The sequence below is a fragment of the Microtus pennsylvanicus genome, chromosome 3 (genome assembly GCF_037038515.1).
Source record: "Microtus pennsylvanicus isolate mMicPen1 chromosome 3, mMicPen1.hap1, whole genome shotgun sequence".
Classification (NCBI taxonomy): Eukaryota; Metazoa; Chordata; class Mammalia; order Rodentia; family Cricetidae; genus Microtus; species Microtus pennsylvanicus.
In genome coordinates, this window is record NC_134581.1 from 83,398,451 (window position 1) to 83,410,435 (window position 11,985).

At 37.6% G+C, this 11,985-nt stretch overlaps 1 protein-coding gene across 1 annotated transcript; it reads left to right on the forward strand.

The window, feature by feature from the left end:
* Positions 1-32: 32 nt before the first annotated feature.
* Positions 33-10,898, forward strand: Spa17 (sperm autoantigenic protein 17). Its single transcript, XM_075966336.1, has 5 exons — positions 33-174; positions 1,711-1,891; positions 6,557-6,627; positions 8,157-8,234; positions 10,558-10,898. Exons 2-5 carry the CDS (start codon positions 1,738-1,740, stop codon positions 10,705-10,707), a joined length of 453 nt encoding a protein of 150 aa, XP_075822451.1. The 5' UTR covers positions 33-174; positions 1,711-1,737; the 3' UTR covers positions 10,708-10,898.
* The last annotated feature ends 1,087 nt before the right edge of the window (positions 10,899-11,985 follow it).

Here is an 11,985-nt window from a genome sequence, read left to right on the forward strand (position 1 = left end):
CCCACCCTCGAGTCTTCAGTACGCGAAACCATCCTCGGCAAGGAGCCGGCCCTCTCCTTCCCGGCCGCCGTAGTAAAAAAAAAAAAAAAAAACAAAAAAAAAATAAAAAACGGTTACCCAGCAACGAGATAAAACAACTGGAACCATCCGCACCAGCTTGAAGAGAAAGAAGAGGTGAGGCAGTTTCCTCCCCATTCCCTCTCCAACGTGGAGGCTTCGCCTTTTTCGTCGTGTGGCCTAGTCTCTCGGCATCCCCTACACTCCCACAACCCCTAGAGCGGATAGGGAGCCCAGAAAGCCCTTTCTTGGAGAAGCTGGAACGTTAGGTCGTCGACGTCCCGCCCACGGTTTGACCCGTCTTCCCCCTCTACCACCCGCGCTTCCTCGCCCGGTTTAGGGCTTTTCACAGTCCTCAAAGATTCGGTATTTAATCTCCTGTTCCCGCCCACAAGAGAGAAGGAAGACTCTCTAAGGTTAGGCCTCGTTAAACCTCAAGTCCTCCCGCCTAGACCCCACCCAGCGCCCCTTTGTGCCTCTCAGGGTAAAGAACCCAATCCCTAAGCAGTCTTTACTCAGTCAGTCACCTTTCAGCCACCAGCCCTTGAATTACAAAATAGAAGGCCAGGCAAACACAGAAAATAAGACTCCACCAAACTTCAAAGGCTGGCTTCCAAAACCACGACCTCTCTTTCTCAGCCCTACCCTAGAATACCTAGAATACAGAGGTGCTTGAAGACTTTATAGGCTATGCTTCAGAAGTGGGGGCTGAAAAAGAAAGTGAAATTTTATTCAACAAATTATAATAATGTCTGCAACCAAGGCTAGGCTAGTTTTTTTGGGGGGGTTGCTTTTGCCCCCCCCCCCGAGACAGGGTTTCTTTGTGTAACCCTGACTGTCCTTGGACTCGCTTTATAGATTAGACTGGCCTCAAACTCGGAGATTTGCCCACCTGTCTCCCAATTACTGGGATCAGAGGAGTGCTCCCCCGCCCTCAGCTGACCAGTTGTTTGTTTTTTAACTTTAAACTTTAAACAGTTTCTTCTTAGCAATGTAAACAGGACTATATGAGCTTCCCAGCAACCACTGTCTCTTAAATATTGCCGGCTAGCAAAAGCAACCTCACCTTGTAAGGACAGGAAGACAAAGTACTTAATATCTAGGGAAAACTGTGGCTCTCTAAAAAGAATGATTTGTCCAAAGTAGTGGATCTGCATTTATAATACTATAATTCTCGGGCTGTGGTGTGACACGCCTTTAATCCCACCACTTGGGAGACAGGACGACAGCCAGGGCTATGTAGAGACACTTTATCTCAAAAGGAAAAACAAAACAAAAATCCAGTGATTCGTGATAGACTTAAAAACTCCAAAAGAAATGGGTAGACTTAGAGGGTTGAATTGTGTTTGCATTTATTGAGTGCGAATGTCTGTATGGGTGTAACCCTGGGGACACAGCCTGCCTCTGGAACAGTTTGTGGGAGTCAATTCTCACCTTCCACATGTGGATTGCAGGGATTTCTTTCCAGGCTATCTTTACCTACTGAGGTAGTTCACCACCAGGCCTGGGTTGTATGAACTTTTCTTTTTAAAGTCCAAAATGTGTGTGTCTGTGAAATAATTTGAGTTGTGTTGTGAGTTGGTTTGTTGTAGCTGTGATTATGTACTTTAAATTAGACACATTAAAATTAGATACTTTTAACTAAATCTTCAGGTACCATAGTCAATTCTTTCCAAGGAGATGTCTATTCCTTTCTCCAACACCCACTACCGAATTCCACAAGGATTTGGAAATCTTCTTGAAGGGCTGACACGGGAGATTCTGAGGGAGCAACCGGAGAATATACCAGCTTTTGCCGCAGCGTATTTTGAAAACCTTCTAGAAAAAAGAGAAAGTAAGCTCTTTTAAAAAAAATAGGAATTTTTAAATGAACTAAGCATTCTGTTATGGTAAAACTTACAATTGAAGAATATACCTGTCTTCAGCCTGGTCTTTCCATACATATGCAAACACATGTTCACACACCCTCAACACACACACACACACATGTACCCGCACACATGTGAACACAAAAACATACACAAAAAAGAGAACAATAACAACAACAAAAACTTAAGATCGTGTTCACTGTGCAGAAAGCCTTTATGAGACAGGTTCTTGCTATTGGAAACAGTATGTACCGGTTCACTCCCCAGGCCACACTCGCTGCCTTTCTCACATCCAGGGTGTTGAAGGAGGCGGGCCTGTTCCTATGCATCTCTGTTAGCTGACTGTCTGTTCTTCCTGGGAGGATAATTTGTGGCTTTCTTTAAATTTTGATTCCTCTCATTTGAAAGTATTATAAGTGTTATAAAAATATTTCAACACTCTTTAGATTAAGTAAATTAGTTTTTTCTGGGGTATATGAAACTGTTCTTCAACGAAGACACAGAAACAAACCGCTTTGGCAAGTGGATTGCCAGTTGGGGAAGGTAATTTACATTCTCTATGCTCTCCAGGTCCCTTCCTACATAGAGACTAGGGTCCATGCTAATAGTGACTTTTTGATTTCAAGCCAAAGTGAAGTTCCTACATTCCCTTTCATAAAGACAATCTTCAGATCCCAGCCTTGAAGATTCATGACTATGAAGGTCTGGCCCAGTGGTCAAAGAGGACTGTTAAAATCGTAACTTTGTACTGAAAACCTGTTCTTTGCCTGAAACAATCCTGTTATATAAGCTTTGTTATCATTACTTTGGGCAAAGGAGACTAGAAATAGCCCCAAACAAACAGATGTTCTTTTGTAAATCATTTTACAAAGAGAAGAAACCCAGAGCAAGGCAAGAATCAAAACAACTCCCGTACACACAAACAGCTCCTCCCCCTGCCCATTATGATCCTGCCTTTGAAGAACTCAAAATTTCACCAATTTCCTGATTACTGCCGATCTGTCCCATATCTAGTCAGGGTGCACAGCCTGCAACGTTAGTAGGGAAAGGCTATTAAACATGTTTGATTAAAAGTAGTAGTTTTATGAACACAAATTTTGTTATTATAACAGTAATTTTGAAAATTCATGCAGTAAAAATCTTTGGTCATTTGTTTAACTTTAGAACTCAGGAACATACCACTAAAATCATATTTGAGTCATTGTTACCAGCTCATAGTAATAAAAACAATTGATGACGAATGGCCTCAGAATGCAAGCTCTCTGATAAACAAATGACTAAAACCTTTGAAAAAATTTAACCACCACACCCACTTCCACCTATATCAACTACACATGAATTTCCAACTGACACAGTGTAAGAATTTAGCCTTCCCAAGCAAAGGCAAAATAAACGATTGTAGGTTTCTCGTCCAGTCTCCCACATTGCAAGAATCCCTTGCCACCATTTTTCACAGATGGTTACTAGGCTCCATTTTTTGTGTGGGAAACCTGTTAATATACAATGTAAGTGGTCTCTCCAATCAGTAGGGAAAATAAACTTCTTAAATGATGTGAGATAAAAAATGGATAAACAAAATAGCATCAATTCTTTATGGCATACATCCAGATAAATTATAACCTGACTCCAAATTTAAACATGAAAAAGAAACCATATAGATGCTAGGAGAAAACATCTTGCTTGCTAAGTTGCCTTCGTTGCTTCAAATCCAAATACAACGGGGGAACAGATTGATAGAATTGACAATATAAAAAGCAAACTTGTATGTGGCAAAGCACCATGAAGAAAACAAAAACGCAAATAGCAAACTGAGAAAAAATGCTTGCAATTTGCATACCAGTAAGTTAATAAACCTAATAAACAGCTTGTAAAAATATTGTGTTGTAACATATGTATACCAGGAGATACCAACAAACAGTTCACACAGAGGTAAACACAGATAGCCCTTAACATGAAAATGTAGTCAGACTGGCCCATAATAGCAATTCAAATCAAAATGTCACTCAGCTAGGGGTGGAGAGATGGTATAGGGGTAAAGAGCACTTACTGCTTTTGCAGAGGACTCAAGTTCAGATAACAGTACCCACTTCTGGAGGCTCACAACTGCCTGTAACTACAGTTCCAGGGAATCTGACTTCTTCTTTGTTTCCATAGGCACACACACACACATAAAGAAAAATAGAAGAAATTACACTGAACTGCCATCAGCTACTCCTGCATCGTACTGTCAGAAAGTCAACACTTTGACAATATGGTTTGTAGATACAGCTCAGAGAAATAAGCCCTTATACTCATTCCTACTAAATATGTAATATAAAATCTAAAGGAAAGGAATTTTGCAACATATGCCAAAATTCCATATTTGTTTAACCTGTAGCCCAGAAGTTGAACCTCTGCACTTTTCATTACAGCATTATGAAAACAACCCAAATATACATATTAGGTGTTTTGTTTTGCTTTTTAAAATTTTTGTGCTGGCAAAACAGTCTTTAACTAATACCTCAAATTGTAAACCAACGTAGACCTTACCTTTTTTAAGTTATCACAGGTATTTGTGACAGTGATAAAAGCTGATTAATATGTAGAGTTATTCCAGAAACTTTGACCTGTATATTAAAGAATAAATCAAGCAAGTATGCTAGTCTTATTGGGAATAAAATTTGGAGTGTAAGAAGATATAATTTTATAGATAGTTTAATAAAACCATGTAATCTTGAATTTAGAAATAGCAATGTGATCTTTTCTCTTTTAAAATGGAAGCAGCTCAGAGAGTGAAGGCACCTGGTGAAAAGCCAGAAGACTAGAGTTCAACTTCCAAGACCCACATTGTGGAAAGATCAGGCAGACTCCTGAAATTTGCCATCTGACTTCCAACCATGTGCCATAGCATGTCCATGCCCATACATATATAGAGCATGCACTCACATACTCATGCATGTATGCACTATTTTAAAATGCGTTTTTAATGGAAGTCATTTTTGGTAGATTTTGAAAACTCAAAATCATGACTAACCAAATGTTAGTGGACATCTGTCCCCTATATTATCATCCCTGAATACCAATTCCCATGAGTCAGACTTGCAGTTCTATACACATGGGATAAATATGTAAGACTAGGCTGGCCATCTTTCCATCCCAGGAAATAAGCTCCTAACGATTTCTAGGGATGCTAGCAAAGACCTGAGGAGCATCCAAGCACCTGGATAAGCTACCACTAACCAGATTTTGGACAAAGAAAGAATTAAGAAAAAATAATAAAACTCCGTGGACCAGAATTCACCCAGGTTACTAAATATTTGTGAGATCATAATACTTAAAATCAGTCACAGAATTCATCATTGTCAGGCTGCCCAGGAAAGTTCTGGGAGCCAGCTGGTTATTCAGAGAGCTGGTGAGGGAATCAAACCTGTAACCTTTTTTGTAAGAGCCATATTTCAGGGTAACCAAATGGTTGCCTGTTTTCTTTATTGAATCCACCCAAAAATAAGTACTGATTACTTTAGAACATTATCATTTTGTACCCCAAAACAAGTTAGGGAACACTCATCATGATCCCATAAAAATTATTTAAAGGTTAGAGAGAGCAAGTTATGACTTATCTTCTGAGATTAAGTAGCACTACCAATCAATATTCTTGCCAAAACAATCAAATCTGAATCAGATGAAACCTGCAACTCTAACTACAGAGAATTTAAGGGCAAATGACCCTGTTAAAATTCCCAGTGGAGTCGTCAGAAATAACTGCACTGGAAAATTCCAAAGGAAAACTGGCCCAACTTCATCAACAAATAAATTGCACAGAAAAACAAGGTGGTGGTGGATTTTCCACTAAAAATTCTTTAAAAGGCATAACAAAAGGTAGTGTGTGTCCATTTGGGGGCTCTGATGACCAAGATACCTAAGTATATTAGACATTGCAGACAGTTTTGGACAGTAGGCTAGATGCAGGATGATTGTAAGGAACTGCTAATATTTCAGATATGGTAATGGTACATGCTTATATTTTAAAGACTATTTTAAAGTTACAAATTTAAATGTTTACAGATGAATTAATATGGTGTTTAGGGTTGGCCGGAAAATAACCAGAAGAATATGTAGAGATAAAATGATAAGCCATGAATTGGCCATTGTAGCCTCTAGGAAATGTGCCCGTGAGGTTGTCAGAACATCCTATTTTGGGAGTTTGAAAATCTTCATGACAGAAAATTAAAGAAAATTATATTTGGCTAGAAATACTTCTTGTCTATGTTAATTGTCTACATAGTGTTTCATTTGAAAACCCTCCCTTATCTTTCACTTTTCCAGACTCCCTGATACAAATACCATATTTTGTATGCTTTTATGCGTTGTTAATGCATGCTTTTGGTGTCTGTTCACTTGAATATTGGCATTTGTTCTTTCTTTACCATTTTCTTGTGAGTAAATGTCCCTAAAGGATCACCCAGTGTTAAACTAGTCATCATATATTTAATAATTGTTTATGCCTGCAGCCCTGGGCTGTTCAATGCCAGTAAGATTTTCAGCTATCAGTAAAGAACCTATGATTTGAAACAAGAAACCTCTATTCCTGTATTGTTCTAGAGTCACTGTAATGAACACAAAATAAATATAAAAATATTTTTGTTATTTAGAAACCAACTTTGATCCAGCAGAATGGGGGGCTAAGATAGAGGACCGCTTCTATAACAACCATGCATTCAAGGTATAGTCCTATGAAGCTACCAGATTTGGCTATTGTCTCCCCCAACTTTCGAGAAGTGTGTCAAGCTTTATTAATAGCTTACTAAAACTTTTTTATAATGAGAGATAATCTTCTAAACTATCTGAATTGAATACTGATACTTAGCATAAATTTAAAGATGACCAATAGGAGAAAGAGCATGATATCACAGAATTACTCTCATCTCTTATTCTTTAAACTTTATTGAGCATCATAAGTCATAAATTATATTTCATAAAATAAAACATTATTAGTCCAACTTTTCCATTTGCATGTTACAAAAAGACTAATTTGAATTAAATATGATCATGCATGCCTTTGATCTTGGAACTCAGAGGCAGAGGCAGGTAGATCTCTGAGTTCGAGGCCAACCTGGTCTGCAGAGCAAGTTCTAGGACAGCCAGGGCTACACAGAGAAACCCTATCTCGAAACAGCAACAACAACAAATGACAATATATTAAATTTTTTAGAATACTACTCTAGAGAGCTGAAGAAACACCATTTTCTCTGTTGTTACTCTGACAGAGATTTTAGAGATTGACAAAGTTCAGGCTTTAATGCACTCCAATAGATTTGCAAAATATTTTTGTAGAAGCTGTTACTTTTCATTCAGAAGTGAATTTCTATCCATTTATACCTGCTTGTGTAAGTCTGTTGCTTTTATTTGTAGTTTAACCACGATTATCTATACGCATGAGTTTTTGGTTTGTTCGTTTATATTTTTTACTTAAATCAAAGAGATAATATTGAAAATGTTATGTCCTTGTGTCACAAAGAAAATTCAAGGAGTTTCTTTTATTTTGGGTTTTTATGGTTTTATGTTATTTATTTATTTATCCTCAATTTTCCATGTTCTATGTTAGACTCTCTTCCTAAAGGCAGTGAGTTAGCAGTGCTTCTGTTTGGCAGAAGACTGGACTAGTCATATCAGAACAGACTGAGCTGGCTCCTCCTTTATGCTTATAGCTTTTTCCAAAGTGAAACTCACTTCCTTGATTTAATATATTATTGTATGTTAATTGCATAAAATAATGGCTAACATCTTCATGTATGCACATAAGGTGATCATATTCATCCTCTATTACCTGCTCTTCCCAAATCCCCTTCTCTTCTGTAATACTGACTGAGTTTTTAACTTATAATTGTCATTAAAAAGTCAACCTGGCTTCATAGTATGGAATACAATGACTTTTATTTTATTACTATTGTAGAAACTATAAACTTTTTTTAACTATCCTCAAGATTTATTACCAAATTGAATCAATTTTTAGTGTGAGATGGTGGTTTATACCTTGAGTTTTTGTTCACTTCTTTCTTCCAAGACAAATTATTATTTAAATATACATATACTGTATATATTAAAGATAAATATAATATTTTATATATATGTATATATCTTTAATTCCCCAATGATTCTCAGTACCTTAACTTAAAGTTTCTCTTATGCAGTATGGTCCAGAGTTTTCTATCTTCAAAACAGTTCCTATGTGGCCCTCTCATCTCTTTCTAGGACGAAGAACAAACTGAGAAATGTGAAGAAGAAATGGCCAAATCATCTGCTAATGAAGAAACACCAGTTATGGCCTTTGTATGTAGTATTTCTCATTTACTTATGTATTGCTATCCAAAATGGCATCGATGAGTTTAAAGTTGTGCACAAAATATATATCAACACACTTTTTGAAATTAAAATCATGCTTTCTAGATGATTAACACTGGTGATAAACTAGCAGATTGTTTTCATAAATGCATTCTTCCCTTTAAAAACTCTAGATCAGAAAATCTTTCCATGGAAGAGGTAGACAGATGAACTTGGAACTGCCTCTCATCTTTCATATTAATATTCTACTTTGGGAATTTTTCCACTACTTGTTGTCATTGCCACCACACAAAGGCAAAGGTTAGAGATAACTAAAGGGAAACAATTACATACTACCAAATAAAATGGCCTTACACGGTATGGCTTACTCATACTTCCTGTAAGATCTTCTATAGAAATAATTTCCTGCCTTGATATTCTACATCCAAACCACCTACACATAGGAAAATCCACTTTCAAAGAGACTACCTATTTCTATTCAGTGGTGTGCTAAAGCCATTACTTGGAGATAATTGTCTACAATGCAATAAACATCATTTTGATAACTTAAAATACTAAAAGTATTGAGACCAAGGTAAACACTACAAACCAGAGTTTTGGTGGTATTTTAGGAAGGCAATGTTGTTTGTTCTATTATTTCCCTGTAGAGCCAGTTAAACATTTACCCGAACATTATTACCTGTATTCTTCATAGTCCAAACTAATTAAAAAACAGGCTTTGCCTGGTGGTGATGGCTGCGGTGCATGTGAGTTCAAGGCCAGCCTGGTTTACAGAGTTAGTTCTAGGATGGATAAGGCTGCATAATGTAACCCCATCTTTTAAAAAAAGGAAAAAGAAAAGCAAGGTTTTGCATAAAAGAATTCATTCTGTACAATGTCAGAGTTCAAACCTTTGAGTTCCGTTTCATGTCCTAGTATCTCAGTTAGCAATATTGATACCTAAAATGAATATGCGCCTCAGGGGTCCTTGACTTTACACCAACCTTTCCTTACATTATTTAACTAATCTAGAATAATACTACTACAATCTAAATGATCTAACAGTGGCATCCGACATAATAGGGATTCAGGGAATATAGAAAGGCAGAGCCATTTCCTTACTTCTCTTGTAGATTGTCTTTTATAAGCTACTACAAGTTTGTGTTATGGTCCCATTGATTTTTAACTTAAGAGTAATTCACTTGCCCATATTGGAATATCACCTCAAAAAATTTTATGCCTGTCTATTTGTATTTAAAAGTTTAAGAGCTAAACTTAACTCAGTTTGAAATATGAAATAGAGTGAATAGATTTGAATAGCTGAAAGGTCCATCAATAGTTGACTGAATAATAAATTTCAGTACAATGGAACACAATGTCCATGTCCCTCCCCTTAAAACTGAGCAAAATTATATATGAAATAATAGCATAGAAGAAAGAGCCCAGATATCTTGTTTCATGGGGAAAGTAGCTATAGAGCACTCCAATTAGCATGGTCTTGTTTTAAACTGAAAAACAAATGTGTCTTCATGTAAATGGACTCACAGATAGAGAAATTTTATAAGGATGTATAAACATACACAAATACACACAGAGACACGCAACCTACAATAAAGGGTACTTTTTAGGAGCAAGATTTGAGGAGGTGAAAATGTTTCAACTTGTACTACAAGTGATAACTTGAGGATTTTTAAATATAGCTTAAAAAAGATATATTGAGGGCCATATTTTTTTCAGTTCTACATTTAGGATCCATGAATTTTGCCATCTGTAAATTATACCTAAATTTAAAAGAAAAAGAAGAAACTGTATGTCACTGTTTAACCAACTCTGATAAGTCCAATTTACTAATAGTAAATTGACTTTCTCTTTGGTGCTCCACCTCTAAATGTGTGGTTTTAATTGTCTAAACATTTAGAAATTAGAATTAACATTTATAAGTCTTGTATAATCACAATTACTTCAAAATAGCACATATGCTGGTGTTAACACAGAACAAACAGTACTTACTTCAATAATTCTTGCTTCCCCACCCTAAACAAAAGGTTATTTCTCAGGAAACATTAAATAGGTGCTGTCTGGAAACAAGAGAAAAGAAGTTGGCAACGATCTTGTATTAAGACATATTGAAGAGTAGCAAGCTGAATGTATGCTCTTTTGGCATGTAGCCTTTGGTACATACACAGTGTGTGACAATGTATAAAATCCCCCAGGAAGCAACAGACTTCAGATAGTTGCATCTGTAAATTAGTTAAATCTATACATTCCTTTCTACGGCATCTAAGAGGCAGCATTCTGGAAAAGGGTCTCACTTTCTCTTCTTTCAATGAAGGAGGAGTTACCTGAGCAAGGAAGAGAAAAGGAGAAGTCTGCTGCTGCTCTCAAAATACAATCCGTTTTCCGGGGATATGTGGCCAGAGAAGAGGTAAAGAAAATGAAGTCAGATAAAAGTGAAGAAGAGAAAGAAGAGGAAGCCGAGTGAGGATACTGGCTTTACCCCCCACCCTAGAAAACATGAAAAAGTAATCCAAATCCATCAATGTTGTGATTGTCATTTTTTCCTCAGTAAGGGAGATTTGATGTAGTAGAATAGCATTTGTTGCTGTTGTGAAAATCTGTCATTAGCATTTGTTTAGTAAACATGGCATTGAAACACACCCCATGAAGACTTCCTTGGGACCAGGAGGATCATCTCTACTTGTCCCCAGCTTACATATATATATTCAGCATCTGAACAGTAGTGCCTGACACTTCAGACCTTGAGTTGTGGTCTGATTGTTATGCCCAAATTTGTGGGTCCCCACAAAAGCCAACAAAGGAGTCCCATATGTAAAAGCAAAGAGCCTTTATTTTAATCAAGTTTGCAAACTCGGTCTCTCCGCAAGTCCAACGTATTGGAGTATCTGGAGAGCCCCAAGCTCAATTAGAATTGGGTTTTTATAGTAGTAAAGGGTGGGGGTGAGGGGTCTCTGAGGTCCAGGAACCCTGATTGGTTGACATATGTCTAGGGGTGTCCTGGTGAAGTGCTGGCAGGTGTTTGTATCTACAGTGCTTGGAATGTCAAGAATTTCCTTTGAATGGTATGCTCTTGGGTGAGAGTCAGATAATCTCAGCCTGCCAGGCATTGTCTCAGGATAAACTATTTTTTTAAAATTTATTTATTTATTAAGGATTTCTGCCTCCTCCCCGCCTCCCATTTCCCTCCCCCTCCCCCGATCAACTCCCTCTCCCTCATCAGCTCGAAGAGCAAACAGGGTTCCCTGACCTGTGGGAAGTCCAAGGACCACCCACCTCCATCCAGGTTTAGTAAGGTGAGCATCCAAACTGCCTAGGCTCCCCCAAAGCCAGTACGTGCAGTAGGATCAAAAACCCAACTATTGAGACTCTAGGCTCCATTTAAATTTATTGATGGCCAGAATTCCAGGTGATAATGGTTGGAGGAGAACTTCCTTTCTGCCCAGATTTAGATTATCATGGTTGGCCCTCACACTGACAACTAGTGAGTAAAGCTGCTCTACCTGACCCTTGGAATCTGGGCTTCAGCTCATCTTTCTCTTCTGCTGATAACCTCACTTCCTTTTAAGTATAGTCTGCTTTCTGTTTCTTCTCGGTGTTGGTGGTGATGAATCCCAGGGCCCTGACTGAGCCCTAATTTCCTTTTAATGTTTGAGTTGTTACAAAGGTAAGTAAAGCTCCTGCCCTCCCCACTGATGTTCCTTGTCTTTAAAGAGACAGAGCAAAGATAATAAAATAAATATTA